The sequence below is a fragment of the Thermobia domestica genome, chromosome 5 (genome assembly GCF_964235325.1).
Source record: "Thermobia domestica chromosome 5, izTheDome1.hap1.1, whole genome shotgun sequence".
In the NCBI taxonomy this organism is placed as follows: domain Eukaryota; kingdom Metazoa; phylum Arthropoda; class Insecta; order Zygentoma; family Lepismatidae; genus Thermobia; species Thermobia domestica.
Genome location: NC_137458.1, coordinates 198001186 through 198022002, shown reverse-complemented (window position 1 = coordinate 198022002; position 20817 = coordinate 198001186). Strand labels below are relative to the sequence as shown.

Sequence of the window (20817 nt, the reverse complement as noted above, 5' to 3'; positions counted from 1 at the left end):
GCACGGGATTGACTAAAGTTTGGAACAGATGGTGGTTGGTTACTAAAATGAGGAATTAAAAAGGGTTGAGGCGTGTGCTCACCATTACCGCATGCCCTTCGGTCGTGTAATTTATATTTTCCTGACCTCCATATGGATCTTTGAGAATGTTTCAAGGTTTTGAACAACATTTAACATAGTCTGTAAATCCAGAGATGGCAACAAAACTGTTTTTGGAAATAATTAGGCAACAACAGTTTAATTGTGTTCAATATGAATGCCTCACTAACATTTTTATTCAACTCCCTAATTCCGTGGTAACGATCAGGTACAAATTGGTAAACTGTACCATCAACTTTGGGGTCATACCTTTTCGATTGCAATACAAACATTTTCCCTGCTACGACTTGAGAGGAGATTCGAACTGTTGTTTGAAAGCAAGTACAAAGTCATTGTACGATTTGAAATCGGGTTTACAAGTAATGAACCAAGATTTAGAAGATCCTTGCATCAGAAAATCTAAAATATCTAAATACTGTGTTTCTGGGATTTGCATTAATTTGACATTTTTCTCAAATAGTTCCAGAAAGTTAGATGCAGTAATTTCACTTTCATGACCAAAGAATTTTTCAAAAGGCTCAATATCACTGCGCTTAATGAGACTAGCATTCTTAATCCATACCGGTTCCCTATGATGGGTACGATTACGGTTTTTACTTTTAGATTTTAGTTTAACACGAGTGTCATAGCTGCTGTTACTGCTCTCACTACTACTACGGCTGGTGGAACTACGAGTTCGGGGAGTACTGGTTACACTATCATATAAAGAATTAGTAACGCTACGAGTGTTACTGACACTACCAGGTCTGGATTCAACATCCAAATTTGAAATTTGGTTCTGTATCAATGACAACTGAGTTTGTAACATTTGTAATTCTTGTCTGAGGTTACTAATGTCATTCTTAACCTCCAAAACAGTACTCTGAATTTGAACATATTGTTTTGATTTCTTTTCTCTATCTCTAGTTAGTTCTGCTACACTACTGCTATAGGCTCATTCCACGTCAAATCACCCAGAAAAAATCCGAAATGTCACCCACCGATTCAGATTTTAATGGAACTTCATGTACTTGTTAGCATTGCTATGGCATGAAGACCTGTAAAATTTTTCTTCCGAAATCCTAATAGTTTGTGAGAAATACGAGACCAAAGTTTCAGAATTTCAGGCATCCCGGTCGTTCTCGAGGCCATCTAATATTTCGTAGAGCTTAATACAAAAATTCATATCTCAGTATCTAAGCAATGTATCACTTGGAAATTTTCTACCCGAAGTTTATATGTCTGTAGAGCTTTCAAAAAAAAAAAAAAAAAAAAAAAAAAAAGGATTGCTGTACATTAAGGGTGAAAGATGCACCCTTGCACTTCAAAATAGTTAATTTTTGTGTAAATTTCTAATTTTACATAATGCGCATTATCGCTGTGAGGCGGACCAATTACCTTGCCGCTCTTTCTTTTAAAATTGAACTTTAAGGTATGTTCTAAGAGACTGTAAAATAAAATTAGTGGTTTTTTGAATGCTTCGGTTAGTAATTCCCGTTTAACCCTTCAAGGCCAACGCGCCAGCTTTTCGTGTCATCTGTAAAGTGCTATTGCCATTGATGCAAGCAATTTATTGGCACATCATTGCTCGATTCACTCACACAGGTCTCAAGTAATTACTAAGTATACGTGTTGTTTGTGTTGAAATGTGTGGGAGTTGAGAGACGCGGGACAACCAGGCTTGAAACATTCACTTTCGAAATTTTATAGAAAAAAAAAAAAACGGTCTGCCTAACTACTAATATAATCAAAGTGAATTTAATGTTAAAATTGAATTAATTTTCCAAATCTACAGTCCATTATCTTTCAAATAAACGTAGATATGAAGGCTATATGACACTCCAGAGAGGGAGGAGGGGGGGGGGGCAGTAGCGTATTATTTTTCGATTTGGAAGATGTACTTTCATAAACGTAATTTGCAAATAGGAACAACAGGATCAACACAAAGTACAGAACAAAACTGAATTTCGTACTTCTTTTTATCAACATTTACGACAGTTACATTTTAGTCTTCAAAACGAAATGAAAATAATGATTGAACTTTTCCACTACATTAAATTGAAAATTTGTAACCAAAGAAATATGCAAAATTTCTTGTGCATGCAATCAATTTCTTACCTCAGCATATGCCAGTCACAGTGATTGGATTTCACTATTTGAGACTGAAGGAACTTGCTACTTCGTTTCAACAAAACGCAGCCTGTATTGTTCCTCCACAAACTCAACCTCCTTATCTGAGAAATAATATACTCTTTCAGTACCTTTAGTAAAGGGGGCGCACACAGAACAAATAATATTGGATATCGGAACATGGCGCACATCGTCTTTTCCTGCAGAAGGCCAGTAAAAGGATGGAGCCGGTCCAAAAGGGTGCATAAACTTGACTTCAACATCATTTTCCTCTTCATTTTTACCCAATGCTAACCCCCCCCCCCAAAAAAAAAAAAACAATGGTTATCGTAAACACATGCAAGATACGAATTAGTGATGATGCCTGCGATGTTCATTCGAGAAGATGTCTTCTCTTCAGTAAAATGAAAAATGAAACTGAAATCTGGATCAGCACTGATTCGCTTTGTCCCAATCGAGGTTTGGCTTAGAGGAGAGAACTGATGATATGATCGTGTTCCAAGAATTGTTTTTGTACCAGAAAAACGATTTTGTAGTTTTTTTCGTGATCTATGAGAGTTTCTTTTTTTCAGGAAGCCGAAATTTATATGTTCAATGAGAGATCTACAAAAGGTAAAAACTTTTTCTGTCATATTTAAAAAATCAGAACATCTTTGAAGCTTTTCTTTAGTAAGCAGACGTTTAATTGTCCCACCAATACCATCACATGGGGATTTACCATGGCTTGAAGCAAAAAATGACCATGGTGCACTTAAGAAATCCTCAAAATGGTAACACAAGTTCATGGAGTTTTTACAATTCTTGTACTGCGCAGCACATCCATCACTAAAGTAATTTACGTTTTTGACATATGGAAATTGCTCTTTAAGAAAAGAAGTTATTTGTTCCTGAGTCTCATAAACAAATGCGACATCGTGTTTCAAGTCATCTGATATGACACACAAATAGATACAGTCAGGTCTGCAGATCCAGGAAGACGTGTATATAGTACTGCTGGGTGTAGGGTACAGGAATCAGTAGACCAGTGATACTCTTGAACTTCATCTTGAAATATGTAGGAATAATTTTCACTGAAGTCCATCAGAATGACGGCTGTCTCTGGCTCAAGATTTTTCTTTCTGTCCTTTAAGAAAGGTGACTGTGCTTTCGAAATAAATGAATGTTGTACAAGCTTTTCAAGCTTTCGTATCAAAATTGTCACATACTCGTCCAATGACAGTACTTTTCACCAATTCTGTTCTGTCCGTTGATACCCACTGGTAATATGTTACTTCCTCCCCAGGGTCAAAATCCTCGAATTTTGCAATCAGAAGCTGCCTCAGATTTTCACTGGAGGGACACTCGGAACAATGCCTCAGCATGCAATCCCGACTGTACACAGAACAAACCAGATGACGGATCAAGTCTTGATATGTCTCTTCTATATGACATGCATGCAGTAGGAGAATAACGTTTTGATGTATTGCACACACGCACATGGAATGTGTCCCAGCGGAACCTACTAATACACACCACTTAGGTCGTAGCGTGCAAAATTTAGAAAATCCAATTTTAATGTTGGGACGTTGATGTTTAAATGAGGAGTATAATTCTTTTAAATTCCCAAGTAATAATCGCTTCTCCATGTGCACATTTTTTGAAATACTCACTGTTTTTCCAGGTAGAATCCTGGAATATTCATCATCAACGTAGAAATTCTTTACTATTTGAATTGTATCTTCACTCAGCTGTTTTCCCTTTCTCAATTCAGGAATAGCTAAAATTCCTTTATTCTTCAGAACTTCCCTTGCTTGCCGGATGGCATATTCACTCACATTAAATTCATCGACAATCTGTTTCCTGCTCCAAGATGAGGGCACTAAAGTTAACAGTTGTACTTTTTCTCTTCTAGTGATTTTACCTTGGACTTTGGCCTTTATTAAATCAATAAGTTTATCCATATCATCAGCCTTTTGTTTCACATCTTTGAAATTTTACAAGATCTTGTTTAGAGACAAACTCTTTTTCCACAACTTTGCTTATTTTACTTTTCAGAGCAGAACTTGCTGAATCAAGCTTTCTTTTAGCATATGCAGGCTTGCTGTGTGACGGAATGGAATGGAATTTTAGAGGTGACTCCCCTAATGCTGTAAGTGAAACACTAAGATGCTCTACAGTTTCGTTTTTTTACGACAGATTCTTCAAAAACAGGTACATCGTGTACACTAAATCAGCCCACGTCTTTGCATTCAAAGGAAATCCCATGTTTGTTTCTGCAATTGCCGCATATCTTTTGTCCAGGAATAACCTTTACAGAGTCAATGTTTTTATTAATTCCGTTAGTAAAATCAGCTCTTACTTTTCGCAAAGTCTTAGTGATTGGTATTTTGTGGCAATTAAATGGATCAAAACAACTTGTCTGATAATGTTCATACTTCTTCAAGTAATATGTTTTTTGATGTTCACAAACACTAGTTAATAAATCAAAACTGATTCCACTCCTTTGGGATAACAATTCTTTCTCGGATGCACTGATAATACATTGCAATTTGACCACCCGTGTATAGCTGTTTTTGTGGCATTCACTTTTAGTTTCCTTTCCTACAATGCACTGTTCTAATTCACTTCGCGACATTGTTATAGGCCAAATTATCACTTGACAGGATGAACAACACTATCTTGCAGCAACCTCAATAAGTATTCAGTCTTAAGGATTCAACACGACATAAACATCTGCACAGAAACACAACTGAAACCGAAATGAACAAGTTACTGTACGGCCACAATGCAGAATCAGACAAGAATAGATATGTTCCTACTCGCATTGCTCAGGCAAGATTTTCCACGTCAGCTTGGTAGTTCAAGACACAACTTGCATGTTTGCGTTAACTAAACGATTTTCAATCCGTAACTAGTCCTGCATTAGATTTGATAGTTTATTATGCATCGTGTACATTCACAGCTAAAAGTGATTGTTTTGCATAAGTTGGTTAGTTTCATTCAGTTCTACAGATAACTTTTTCACCGCCTCGAGCAGTGTTTCCAATTCACTAGTTGCTGCCATTATAAAACTGAATATCACATTATGAAAATATAATATACACTAAACTATGGCATCGAATATACACTAACACAATACAACACTTCACCTTCTCTCAGAGAAATAAAGGTCCCTGTTTGGGCGCCATTTTATGAGTGGTATTTCGGGTTCGGTGTCAGGTTATTTAAATAGACTGGTGTTTTTCTCCGAATACCCATCGTCGCGGACGAGATTACCCGGTACGATTCCAACTGAACTTCAAGTTTCAACAACTAATCGTACCAAATAGCATTGGTTCGGGTAATACACATGTTTCATGTAGCCTAAAGCGGGGGGAGGGGGGATCTACCAAAAAATAATAAAAATAACCTACAGTGGTGTTGTACTGTAATACATTAACATCATGGCCTGCAAATTAACATATGATTATCACAAGCACCTCAAGATCTTACCTATAATATTTTTACCCATAGCACATTACGAATACATTCCATCAGCAAATAAACAAGAGAGCACTAATGACATATTAATGGCGTTATGCATGTACATTAGAGAATTGATTTTACACTGATCTTGATAAAAGAAAAAAAGGTTTAAAATAATATACAAGATATCGATTTATTATTAATATTTCACATTCACAAACAACTAAGATTTTACACAATAACTACATATTATGCGTGTGTTTCACTCGCTGGCCCATATACGAATGAAATACGGTCGCGCTATTCGCGTCGCATAATGATGCGATAATGCAAAAATATTCCATCTATTGGTGAAAAGTTCCCAATTTCTTCTTCTTGCTGCTACTTTCTCATTCTCCGACAATTATTATCATCGTCTCCATTTCAACGTGATACTCAATTCACAGTCACCGCTTTTTTTTCACACTAGTTGGATTAGAAAAGGTGGAAGAAATTATAATTAACGATTCTGGTTTTTACATATTAACGATGATTTCAAACAGTAGCACGATTTTTAATAACACTTTATAGAACACAGACAAGAACATTCATTTTGGTCGCGCACTACTGCGTAATTGTATATCTTCCTCTTCGATATGAGTACTTGAAGACGCACTGCCCGCCTCTCTCACATCAACGTTTTGTGCAGACAAAGAGGGCGGATTGATACGAATGTTACTGGGATATAGTTCCCATAAAACTACACATTAGTAAACATTTTAGCCAATTAAACACCATTAAGGAAAGTGAATATCTATTAATTGAGTAACTAATACGTAGACATTGGATAATTCACTATCAATCAATAATCAATAGTCGAAGAAGGGGCCGCGGTGGCTCAGTGGTAGAGCGTTCACCTCTGATGCTAGGGGTCCCGGGTTCGATCCCAGCCCCCGCCAAGTGAACTTTGTGGTGGACAAACACCGTATGCGTGGGTTTTCTCGGGGTTCTCCCGTTTCCTCCCACTTCATTCCACCATTTCATTCATTACTCATCATCACCGTCTCCTTTAGCCTAACCGGCATAACCGTGGGGCGTAAAACTCAAAGATTTCATTTCATTTTTTCAATAGTCGAAGATATCGATACCTTGGACAGCAGACTGCGTAGGTGTGAGTGAGGGAACGAGTAAATACCTTCCCAAATACGGTTCGTCGAGAGGTGCTGAAATGTCTTGAGAAGAGAGGCACCTTCTGGGTAGAAAAATTCCATAGTTTCGCTCTTCTGCGAATTTCGACTGGTTAAACGCTAATTCCAAGAAGTCCTCTTGTGTATACGAGGGTTGGTTAAAGGATATATAGCTTATAGTGTTACAAATCGTTGTGGGCATATATACAGATATAATTGATCGAAATTAAATTCTTTGAATGAAATGCTTGTGCAATCACTTTTTACCTCTACTGAATATTCTTATAGGAGGATTGGTATCTCGACCGCATGGGTTATGGGTCGCGCGTGTAGGGATACCGTGTATCGAAGCTACCAGGCAGAGCCAGATGTTCGTCGTTGTCCGCTCCAGAGGAGTTGCCCATCATACTTTCCACGTTGATAAGATGTTCAAAACTTTGTACATTCATTGTACACAATGCGCGTAAATGAAAGGAAATACGAGAAACAGAACTTACCTGTAATTTAATATGGGAAGTTTTTACTTCGGTCATTTCATTCGATTCAGTGATTTTATTCTGTCGGTTCGATTTGATTCTGTCGGTTCTTGCTGTAATGTGGTGTTTCGACAACGTGTCTCTTCTGCTAGGTTCTTCACTGTTATCGCTGTAAAGTGCAGTCATATTGTCTTTTGTGTTTTTGGGGTTAGATGTAGATGTATATGGTGCGATGTTGTTTTGAGTTAGGTCTTCATGGTTTATTCCTACTGCCACTTTTCGCGCATTCGACTGTGTGTTTCCCTGCGGCACATGTCTAATGAGGTGGATTTATTTAGGTTATGAACGTATATATGTAGGAATGAAGTAAATTGATATAGATTTGTTTGTCGTTTTATCAGAACTGAACACAAGTTGCAGTGTATGTGAAAAAGTGTATAATAAGTTGTTTTATAGGCTACACTACGTGGTGATTGTGTCAAAGTGAACTAGATATGCGGTGATGGGAAACGGTCACCATCTTAAAGCAATTATTCGTTAGGAATAAAAGTTTCATCTGCATGCTTAGATTACAGATAGCTACGAGAATTTTTTTCTGGTATGATAAAATATGAAAATATTACTCACAAGTTTTCATTCAGTACTTCATGATGCCGAACTGTATTCATCAAATTAAGATTTTCAGATATTTATTTCATTTCTTTCTACTTAGTTATTCTTTATTTTCTTCACGATGCATACAAAATCACTTTTTACCTGTACCACACACAGATGGTGATCAGAAAAATTGAAACACCTGTAGTTGGCAACACGTCAGATGTATGGGTTGGCAGTGGTGTCGTGGCGCCCGCAGCGCCGGACCGCTGGTGGTGGTGTGTTAGGTCGGTCTCCATACTACGTCAGGCACAGTGGAATAGCAGTGTCCAGTGGCTGCAGCAGACTGAGGTAGTGTAAAATGGGAGACCTCTCAGATTTTCAAAGAGGGCAAATTGTTGGTGCGCGGTTATGTGGAGTGAGTGTGACGGCAGTGGCTACTGTGTTAGGTGTCTCGCGTGGGACAGTGTCGAAGGTGATGACGGCCTACACAACACACGGGAAAACCACATCGGGGAAGCGGAACAGTGGGCAGAAGAAAATCATGAGTGACAGGTCACGCCGGGTATTAAAGCGCATTGTCACGCAGAACCGTCGTGCCACTGCGGAGCAAGTGACGGAGGAACTCAGTCAGCACCTCCCCCACCCTGTTTCGACAATCACAATCCGCCGCGAATTACATGACATGAACTTACGGGGTTGTGTTGCACAGGCCAAACCGCTCATCAGGGACCATAACGCTTTCACACGCCGCAAATGGTGCCGCGACCATGCAACTTGGACCGTTGAGGACTGGAAACGTGTGATATGGTCGGATGAGTCATCCTTCACCCTATTCCCAACCAGGGCCGTGTTTATGTGTGGAGAACGCCCAAAGAAGCTTATGATTTGCAGTGTCTCCGCCCAACTGTGAAAATGATGGCGGCTCGGTGATGCTGTGGGCCGCCATATCATGGTTTTCATTGGGTCCTGTGGTCACACTTAGCGGACGAATCACTGCCAACGATTATGTCGCAATTTTAGGAGACCACTTGCATCCTATGGTCCGGATGTTGTTCGCGGAAAATGACGCCATCTTCCAAGATGATAATGCACCCATTCACACAGCTGACGTTGTTGCAGCGTGGTTTGAGGAACATCGGGATGAAGTTCAACACCTCCCCTGGCTCGCCCAATCCCCAGATCCCAACATAATTGAACATCTGTGGTCCGTCTTGGAAACACGACTCCGGCGACGATTTCCACCTCCATCCTCTCTCACAGAACTGGCCGATGCCCTGCACGAGGAATGGTGTAAAATTCCACTTGCTACCATTCACGACCTCTATGCCTCCATCCTACGTCGCATCAAGGCTGTTCTGAAGGCGAAAGGTGGCCCGACACCATATTAATCTGGTAAGTTGCAATTTCGTTCAGGTGTTTCCATTTTTCTGATCACCATCTGTATATTGTGCTATGGAATTCGTATCACTAACCATAGGCTAAATGCTTTACTCGTGGTAGTGCACCAACGAGTCCATGCAAAGTCGGGGGACTCAGGTGTTGACGCGGCTGCTGATCATACTTTGCACATTGACACTTCGACAGAACTTTGTACGTTCGATGTACACAATGAGCATAAACGAAGGAAAATACATTGGCTATGTTATTTAATGTTAGAAAGAGTAAACTATCAAAATTCCAAGTTCTTGTACCCAAAGAGTATCGCTGAAGATCAAAGAAAAAGTTAATGTCCCCCTTTTCTCAGTAGGAGACGCATTTTGAAAAGACCAGACTTACCATTAGCTTAGGGTTCATTGACAGTGTTTGCACATACAAAATTTTAAATCTCTGCAGGTAGTGGTCTAGGATATCTGGTGAACAGCGAAAAGAGTTCCAATCTCATTTCCCGTCCCCCATGTAAAGGTTTTAATTCGCAAATTTTGTCTTATTCCCAGCCTAAGGCTTAAGGAGAAGATCTGTAAAAATTTCAATTTCCTACATCTAATAGTTCCGGAGATCGAATAAACGGTAGAGTATTTTCTAGTTGATCCCGCTTCCTTCCCCGTAGAGATCGCATTTCCTAAAAGTTAGTGTTGTTCCCAGCCTGGTTACAAGGAGAATGTTTCTACGGAACTACGGGTTCCTACTTTTCAAGGTTTCGAAGAGCTAATGAACGTTGAAATTGATTCAACGTCTCTAGAAAATATACCATCTCAATTCCTCTCTCTCTATTGAAAACCGGAACTCATAGAAATTTACTACTATTTCCGGTTTCAATTTTGATTTTCATAGAGCATAAACGGTACGATATATCGAAAAGCAGTTCTCGGTCGTTTTCTTCTTTGCAGTTCGCTATACATCACAACAGGGTAACTCCTCTTTGATCTCTAAGTAAACGTTTGTCAGTTGATGTGACAAATAAGCGAGTTTACACTATACAGTTCGAAACTACTTTTATAGGATGAACACTTCCCTCACTTGAAAGCAACCTAGATTTTCTGAAACTTCCGTTAGCTCCAATAGGCCTCAACAGGTAACTATTCGCGTAGATGTTTATGTAGAATCAATGAAATCTTTAAGATCTACGAAGAGAGAGAAAACAGACTTTGCTCTTATGTGCTGTCAATTCATTCAATCAGTTTCTTTATCTCCGGGGACAACCCAAAATTCGCGCACGTGACCTAGCGGGGGGGGGGGGGGGCAGAGAATGAAAGAAAACTAGATAATTAGCCTCCTATCTGCTGCTCTGCGTTTTTGCAAAATGTAGGGCCATATGTTAAACAGCTTTTAAATGGAAGATAACTAATTTTTATTTTGCTAGCTCTAACATTAGCCTAGCAAGAAAAAGTAAAACTGAACATGCAATATTAATACTAACAAACATTTGGACGAATTTTGAACTAAATAAAATTAATAGTTTTCATAATATTTTGGAAAGAAATATGCCATGTTATTATATAGGGAAATCCCAACGCATTCCGAGTGTTGGACACAGTGTTAATTGTAGAATAAGGATGTAATGTAGAATGTGCGAATTAAAGGACATTTTACAGAGGGAATGAAGTGTACATACGAGAAAATTAACATTGGATAATTCACAACTTACGTGAGATGTTCAGTTCTACAAAGGAGATTTCCCCTTATACCCCTGGTAGTTTGCACACTGGCTGATATAATTGCAATATCGGTTATTTCACTAAGTATCTAGAATTTGGGCCCCTAACTAGGCTTGTAAACATCGTTGGTGACTTTCCACCTTCTCTTTTGGGACATTCGAGGGGATAAAGTGTATACCAAACGTTAACTAGCCTTAAAAAAATAACAATCGTCCTTATATCATAAGTAGATGGTTAGTTATGTCGCCCGAAAGGTATGCTTTAATATGGAGTCTTTGCGCGCCTAAGGCTATTTTCTCCCCCTCTGCTCAGAGGAGGATACGAGTTGTCTCTCGATGGTTTTTGACTAAGAACAAGTTATAGATAGCTTGTACAAAATTTCATGCTGGTATCCAAATACGAACTAAACCTTGGAAATCTTAATGCACTATTAGGGGGGGTGTTTACCCCCTTTCATCCCGACGTTGTCCGATATAAAGAAAACAGTATATCTTACTTTTAATTCCTTTATTCACTGCGGGAGTTTCAAGCAAATCCAAGTTGTGCGTTGCTAGTTATGGCCTTGCTAAAAGGTGTCATATTGCCCTATGTTCGCAATTTAGGAGGGTGTTTGCCCGCTTCATCTCCCACATTGGCTGATATAAAAAACACATGTCTTACTTTTGGTTCCTTTATTCACTGCAGGAGTTTCAAACAAATCGGAGTGTGACATTTGGAAAACCTTACTTGTTAGTCTTTCAGTTGATCATATTGTTGTGATAACTTCTTGTGATTTCAGCTGTAATTATAATTTGAAAAAGTAGCATTTTTGATTCCTCTTAGAGAAGAGTGAGATTGTTGAGTACCGGCTATTTTGTCCCATATGAGAGTAATGATGTGAGAGCTCACATGGCGGTGACAAGAATATAAACAGGTGCTACACTAGAAATATTGTGGGAAGTAGATGAAACTTTCCTCTTCACCAATCATTAACACTTGTGAGCGAAGTGATACAACATAGGGTTATGCGATTTGTTTCTGAAGGCTGCAAAGCTTCATGATATGATACTTAGAACAATTATATAGACATGAATAAACATAACTTACATGCATTAAAATCATTCTCCGAAACTCGATTCTTTTAGTTCATCATAAACAGAATGTTCATGAATGTTAGTATAGGAATTATCGATGTCTAGATTTCTAAGAAAAAGTTATTATTGCTGTAACTACGGTACCTATCGTATACTTCCCTTGATATTTTGTTATAGATAACTCATAGCATAACCGCAATATCGTGGAAAGAAACTTTAATAGTTGGTTAGCTTAACCGAAGTTTCCTCGCGTGAGCATGGAAATCATGTTTAGATTCTACATCAAAAATTAGGTGCATTCGAACACCTGAACTCTTCAGTAGCTCACACGTAAACTTTTGCGCATGTAGGCCCACATTTGATTTCTGGTGTTTGTCGCGGATACAGACCCAAGTAGTAGTTCAGGTTCGACATTAAACAGCAAATTTATTTATGATTTTATACTTTATTTGCTTAATTACAGTTATTGAGTATTACTTCTCTGTAGGCTCCTATTTAGTTTCATGTAGCCTTAGCGCTTAAAGGGGAGATTAAACGCCAACCCGAGCTATCAATAAGTTCACGTGTGATGCAATATCCGTGATGATTTTTAAAAGTATAACCATTCACAATCTTTATAAAGTGAGACCAACATAAAATGAAAAGCGTATTTCGGTAAAGAGTCAAGTCAAGTGATATAGGTTTCTCCTTATCATGTCACTTGTGAAACCAAAACAGAAGGTGGAAGAATAGTAATCGGATTAGCTGGTCGCGGGATGTAAGCAAAATACCTCTCGTTAATGAGGCGAGATTTAACTGTTCCCTTATATGATGTAGTGTAAAATAATGACCTGTATACTGTCATGGACCGATGTTTGTTTTAACTTCGTTTATTTTTAATTAGTGGAGTTTAGTGTACCTTTTCATCACCGAAACTGTGTGAGATGTATACATACAGTTTGAGGAATCCGAATTACTGTAGCGCGTTAAAATTTCAGAGCTGTCACACCGGTAATTGAATCTCGTGCACCAAAGACGCGCGCCCATGCCACTAGACCAGTGAGTATAGCTTGAACAAAGCTTATTATTATTATTATTATTAGTGGTGGTGGTGGTGGTGGTAGTGGTAGTAGTAGTAGTAGTAGTAGTAGTAATAGTAATAGTATAGTAGTATTTTAGCATCCCGTGATTATACTCCGAGGCTAAGGGAGACGGTGGTGATAAGAATGAACGAAATGGAAGTACGAAGTTGGGAGAGAACGGGAGAATGCAGAGAAAACAGGTTTGACCAGCACAAAAGATCATTAATAGTCAGAACTGCGTAATATTTTTATATTTCCCTATACAATTTTAAGGATACAAGTGCACTTGTTATATAATACGTATACTGGTTACTTACAAAATAAAAGAAATATATATGAATTTGTATATGTATGTAATAATTCAAAATGTTGAACTAAAATATACCTCAACGGTTTAAAAGCTTATTGTTCTCCATTATTACTTTTTATAGTCAAACATTTATTTAAATATATTTTTCATTTACAAGTTTCATATAATACATTTTTTGACAATAAATGGTTGAAAAAGGAATTGCATCAAGTAAATATAACCACAAAATTTAACATTAGGAAGTAAAATTGTAAAAAAGAAAAAAATATAATTTCCCTATCTGTTGTGGATATTCTTTGTGATTTAGCATGTTTTTCGTTCGATTGTAAACACTCAATCTACAGTACCTTGCTATGACTTCGCCCGTTTCAACTTAGAGCAATCGACCTATTGAAGACGATTGTTTTGGCATGAAGCAGATGTTTCTTGGTGTACATTACGTCATTTTTTTATTTTTTCTTTCTTTCATACTATCAACTCGTAACATTCTTTTCCTTTTCCGTAGTTTTAGTCAGAAAAGAAAAATCGTATGTCTTACGGTAGATTCGAACTATTAGTCTTGGGTTTTCATATTCGTATTTTTCATGTAGTTTACCACTCGACTGTTTTTTTATCATTTTGTGATACTCTTTTCTTGCTATTTCATGTAGAGGGACCGTGAGTGAAGTGTGGAAATCTCGTTTTACGAAAGCAATTTCCATAAATTTCCTCAATGTATATACAAATCCATTTTCAGATATAATTATTGCGATACTGCAGGAGGTATCATGTAAGATAATTTTCCAGCAGAAAAGTATGTTAAAGAGTTCCTGAAAGAATGTTAAAATGTTAAATTCAGATGATTCCAGGATTGGAAATTATTAACATCTAAAGATTAAGCATTAGAACCATTAAGCTATGCAATATAAAGAAAACATGTGTATATATACATTAGTCTGTGAGAGAATTAAAGAAATAAAAGTAGCCGTTGAGTTAAACATGAATGCAACTTTGGACTTTATTTTAGCGGCAGTCTACCTTACAAAAGAAAAGAAACGAGAAGCGAAGGCGCAAAGTTTCTTATTTATATTGCTTTTAACGACGCACAATGGGATCGTTATTAAATGAGATTATGAAACGTGACAAAAATATACATAAATGTAACCTACTGAAAATCTACAGAGAAATACTTACAGGAGAATCGTATCTTTCTTTCAGTGGTCGAGTACCGGTACTATGAATTTAAAATGGGTAAAGCTTATTTTCACGTAATGAAACATTAGCATTATTCTTGCATTTTAAAAATTCAAATTTCTCTTCCTGGCAAAAAGGTAGAATTATTATGAAATGTAGCTTAAAATAGTTTTTGGGTTCTAAGTTAAAAATAAAGAATGCACCGAGGGTAATGGAAACGTCATAATGAGATGGATTATAATAAATGGTGGATGATGGAATGAAGAAAGTGGGAGGAAACGAGAGGACTCCTAGAAAACCCACGCTCACGGTGTTTGTCCACCACAATGTCAAACCTACACGTCAGAGAAAGAAGTAATAAACAGATTATTATTATTTTATCAAGATTCATAATTTTAAAGATTATTCTCATCGTGTTTATATGTTTATTTTGAATTTCAATTACAAAATTACTTGTTGGAGAGCTTTACAAAAAAGTACAGCAAATAAGTTACAGAGGTGTATATATATATATATATATATATATATATATATATATATATATATATATATATATATATATATATATATATATATATATATATATATATATATATAATTTTATTTCTGTTTTGTGGTGGACAAACACCGTGTGCGTGGGTTTCCTCGGGGTTCTCCCGTTTCCTCCCACTTTCTTCATTCCACCATTCCATTCATTTCTCATCATCACCGTCTCCTTTAGCCTAGCTTTCATAAGCGTGGAACGTAAAACTCAAAAATTAAAAAAAAAAATCATTTTCATTTTTTGCTTTATTTCTGGCGATACGGAACGGTACGCCCTACCGACACGTTTTTAATGAGAACGGAGTATTTACTCTTCTGTCCTTAAATAGGGGTTGACGAGAAATTTCGAAAAAGCAAATAGTAAACATATAATTTTATTGAAAATTAGTTTTTTCATTGTTTTCCTTTTCCTTTTCTTTATAGAAAAAAAAGTTGTTAATCTTTGTTCCTTCTTGATGTCAGTTAATTGTATTCAGGAACTGCTCGCTCTCTGACACGTTCTCGCGCCTCCTTTTTTAAAATTCCTTTTTCACACGGTAATATAAACCATAAAGGCTGTGAACTGATCAGTTTTTCTCTTTCTTTCTTTTTTTCAGAAAAGATTGACCTCCCAAAACGAAACAATCCCCAAAAATTTGTCTGTCGCTGAAGTTCAACTAAACTGAAAGCCAGTACAATTTTTTTTGTTGTGACTCCACCTCTGTAGTTTTTCCGCAGAGGAACCTTTGCTCAGTTTCTGTTTCAATGTACCAGTTAATTGTTTCTATTCGTTATTAGGAAGAAGATTAATTGAAAACGTCCCATAGGTTTTTTTTTTTTTTCGCAAAATTTATCCATTAATTTAGTAGAGGTTTGTAGAACATTTCGATAGCATGATTAATATTCTGAAGAACATTATGTGAACAATGTGCACTGTATGTGTTTTGTTATTGAAATTGAGTATTTGTGGAACTCTTGATGCCTTATAAAAACAAACAATAGCACTTTGCTTTGTCTCCTTTAGGATAAGAGAAAAAAGTAAGAAACAAACCACGAAGAAATATTGATTATCATTACGTTCTGTATTATAAAATTGAGATGTAAGAATCAGACATTTTTAAAGCATCTCTCTATCTATATATATGTACGTAAGAGTTTTTAGTTATAAGACTGCAATGATATGGTACTGGACATCATTATTATTATGCTTATTATTATTATTATTATTATTATTATTATTATTATTATTATTATTATTATTATTATTATTATAACCTGAAAGGTATGCAATTTTTTTAACCAATATGGGGTGTTCTAAAAATATATATAGTTTTAAGAGCCCAGCTTGAAGAAAGAAAGAAAAGTAACTCGCCTCATGCGCAACAAAATTTATTCAAGTTTCAGTTGATGTTTTGCTCTAGAATATGTTAACATAGGGTAACCTTACTGTGGAATGAAGATTTGTAATACTGACATTGCAAATAAATGTGATTTTACTTTGTTTGTTGAAATCTTCAACCTTTTTGGAAACAAAGACCACATTCCTCTCAGCTTCCTATTCAAAACACAAGTCGGATGAATCACATTTTATCAGAAAACAGCAGAATGTTTTGAAATATTCTTGCTTTTTTCCCTGCTGATTTTGTGGGTTTTTCATAAATTGCTTCCTATTTTTGTCTCGAAAGAAGATAACTAAAGAAGGGTATGTTTTACAGTGGAAAAAATTAACAAATCATGCAAACAGGTAGTTAATTATTGTAGTCTGTATGTAGTTATGATTTTGTGCCAACTTCCATCGCTTTTTTAATCGTTGTAGATTAAAAATATAAATAATGTATAAAATTTGCGATTTGAAATTGCCGTAATTTCCTGTATTGTAGCTATTTCTTTTATGTACAACGAAATTATCATATACGTACTGCAATATTATAATTCAATTTATACCTCTGGCTGTGGCAAAAATACAGAGAAAATGAGCCAGATCTAAATAGAATTAGTAAAGATCTAGGGTCGTTTCGTTGGAAATAATCTCTAGAATGCAGTCTAGGTTTTTGTGAACAGAAATGTACCATTCTTAGAGATTATTAATTCCTTTTGTCATGCTAAACATTTCCATAAATTTTAAATAACTATATTGAGAAGAATTCATTCGGTTTTTATAGTAATTATTTTGTTTTATAAGCTTGTAGATGAAGTTGATGAAGAGTTAGGATCTGGACCTGGAATATAGTTTTCATGTGCCCACGCCAAACAGGTGTTGAAAGCTTGCATTGTCTCTGCATGTTTGACACTTTATGTTGGTTCTTCTTCTACATTGTTTTTCTCATCACCGCTCTCTGCTTCTTCTCGTACACGTTGGATAATTTCAGCATCAGATAAGTGTTCATTGCCTAACCCTGCCTTTTCTCCATTTAGCCACTCAGTAACATCTCCTTCTGTGATATGATCATTTGTCTGCTTATGAACAACCTGCAGAACATGAGCAGTGTCAGGCACAAAGGAATCATCTGATTCATTTTCGTTTGCCGGTCTTTGGGGAAGATGCCAGGGCTTACGATGTTCCCTTGAGAAGTCTCATCCCAGGCTTTCACTAAATTTCAGTTTTTCTCCGGTCACACTCAACACTCTTATTCCAAATCTTTTTTTTTTTTTTTTTTTAAATTGCACACCCGAACGTTACTTTGCACGAAAGGTATCACTGCCCATCATTTCTCTGTTAAAAAAAGGGAAAAAGAAAAATACCCAACTAGCCTTCTCTGCGATAATGTCACCATTTAGCATGTTATTTATGGCCCTCTGCTGCACGATCCATGTGTAAAATACTTGTTCAACATTCCCATTTTCAGGCGTTCTCAAAGTTTGTCGCTTTCCAGGGCCACATTCCTTACGGGAATAGTAAGAGATTGTCTTATCTGTCTTAATTTTAATGTCAAATCCTGTCGACTTTCCAACGCCTTGTTCTGAAGCAAGTTTTCCTTAACTTTCTCCATTGTCTAGTCGCTTAATAATCTTGCTCTTGTCTTCTAAAATTAGAGTAATATGTTCCCTTTTCGACATTTTGGCAATGCACGCAACTGTACCACATACTGTACACCCTTGAAAATGCACTGACCTGACTAATCCCGTCAGCTTTGTTTACTTTGTTTGCGGTTGCATTGTTGTGACATAAAATCTAAAAATATATAAAAACGACTGAAGGCCGTGCGGATTAACGAGTTTCTACTGTAAAAATGAATCTTAAAAGGTAAATTTTTAAAACATTGAAATTAACTTTCACTCAATTTTTGAGTTTTATTATTAAAATGGAACTTACTGTATTTCGAAGTATTCCTTTCAGGTTTATACAACTGTTTGTTTTTGAACTATTAGATATTCTTTTAGTTTAGACTCCTAGTTCAAAACATGGTGACTATGGTTTCAATACACAGAGGCCAGCTTTCCAAGAACGCGAAGGAATATTTAAAAATTATCATGCAACCATTTATTGTAGAATGTTTTTAATTACTATTTTCAGTTACAATCAAATTATAAATGTGTATACACGTTCCAGAAAAATATTTCTTTAGAGTATCACAGATTTTGTTAGCTGTATATTTATATTTTAATATTTAATAATCTTTTTAATTATTTTCAGAGAAAAGAGTACGTGAAATATTCTAAAGTATTCCCATTGTCGCAGACGCTGAATTTTAAAATACCTTCGAAATGGTACAGAAGAGTCGTAGGTAGCTTAGAGGTCTTATGTGGAGTAGCATTAACTTTCATTCCTAGTGGTAAGCTATATTTTTTTCATTCAATTGTATATGCAATCAAAAATATAGATAACTAGTATAAAGTAAGTGGTAATTATGAAAATTTAATTTTTTAGATAGTCTAGTCCAGATATTTTTCTCCTATATTTATGTAGATACATCTCAGATGATTAGAAGAACAGAATAAAAACCATAAAACGGCGAATAAAGCTTACTTCAGGTGATATAGAGTATTATCATACATATGGCGAAATCCTTGACGATTATTCCTCAGTACACGAGAAAAGTAAACCTTCAGGTCATCGGCCGTTGCTTACAAGCAACGTACAGAGCAAGGCAGGATCAGATCCGACTCAAACTTCGCCCAGAGGACACACAACAGAAAAGAAGAAAAAATGCCAAATTGGAGCTGTCCCCATCCAGAAACACCAGAGATATGCTCCACAACATAACGCACCATGTGACAATATGATATAAGGTAAACGTCACATTATACCCATTTATGTCGAAAACGGAAAGGATGGGCAGCACCAGGATGATATCAAGATATTTGATATGTTATAACACTACCTTGGCGGCCATCTTGAAAGCCGCGATCTTGAATATAGCGTAAAGCATTGAAATTAGAAGCGGGGTGTGTGATATATCAATTGTAAGGTAAAATGCGAAAGGAAAACCAATGATGTAACCGTGAAAAACGTATGTGTAATGGTGTGGACGGGATGAAGTGTGAAAGACTCGAGCAAAACAAACGTGTATTCGAAGGACAGAATAATAGAGTAAGACCCCACGACTTGGTACATGACAAGTAACTGCAACAGTATCTGTGCATGGAAGTGCATCTGCCTTGACAGATTATGCCTTTCGAGGATATTGGGATTCCGTTTAGAACAGTGAAAACCACAGTTGCAACCCGTGATAGGAGCGCTCGTTTGGAGACAACATAAACTACAAAGGACTATATCTTATGGAACAGCAATTCGGCAGCTCGCTCCGGAGTGTAGGAGATATCATCCTGGATTGGTTATCAAAAACATGACCTACCTGGGATTGAAGCCTACTCCTGGACAACGTACGATTCTTGTTCAATTTTCTTGCTTTCGTGTAAACAAAGGACATTCGGTCTACTCTGTTTAAACAACACTATCTGAAATAAAGTGTATACGGATGAGAGAGCCCAGCCATGTTCTAGCTTACATTACTTTACGAATGTTTCTTTTCCTTTGCACAGTTTGCTACACTGTTTTGCGACAGTCCGAAACAATCACAATATCAGGGAAGGGAAGCCTTCTGCATTGGCTAGATGAATTCCATGACTTGATGTAGTGTCTCCCACTAGAAGGCTAGTTTACCACACAACGAGATGACTCGAATTGTGTCTACTGGTTTCACTGGCACATATGGAACGAAGTGAACGTGACAGCAGGGGCCAACCAGTGAGAAGTGATAGTGTGTTTGTGGCATACGCAAGCCAAAACGCGCAATATTCTGTGTAGTGAATGTGTCCGCAATATCGTTCATCTACAAACACCAATATAGAGCTGCAATGGCGAACTCTCTCAATGTGGTGTTACTGATGCAAAGTGTACTTCCAAAACAATTGTATGTCCAATCGACAGAACCGACAGTGGACGAACGACAAGCAACTGAACACATGCTGGAGATTTTGAACAACCCGATATAACAAAAGTTAATGTGGATGAGACTCTCGAGACAAGTAGACACAATTCGAGTCGTTTCATTGTGTGGTAAACTAGCCTTCTCATGGGAGACTGCAACAACTCATGCCTTTCCCTGATATTGTGACTGTTTGGGGCCGTCGCGAAACAGTGTAGCAAACCGAGCAAAGGAAAAGAAGCATTCATAAAGAAATGTAAGCTAGAACATGCCTGGGCTTTCTCATCCGTACATAAGTTGTTTCAGATATTGTTGTTTAAACA

The 20817-nt window shown here is 36.9% G+C and overlaps 1 protein-coding gene across 1 annotated transcript in view; it reads left to right on the top strand.

Moving 5' to 3' along the window:
* The window catches only part of LOC145686333 (putative acetylcholine receptor chaperone), a 99117-nt gene that overhangs the window by 14780 nt on the left and 63520 nt on the right, over nucleotides 1–20817 (top strand). The window contains exon 2 of the mRNA XM_081759551.1: nucleotides 18760–18898. Within this exon, the coding sequence (XP_081615677.1) occupies nucleotides 18760–18898 (139 nt within the window). The remainder of the gene's footprint in view (nucleotides 1–18759; nucleotides 18899–20817) is intronic.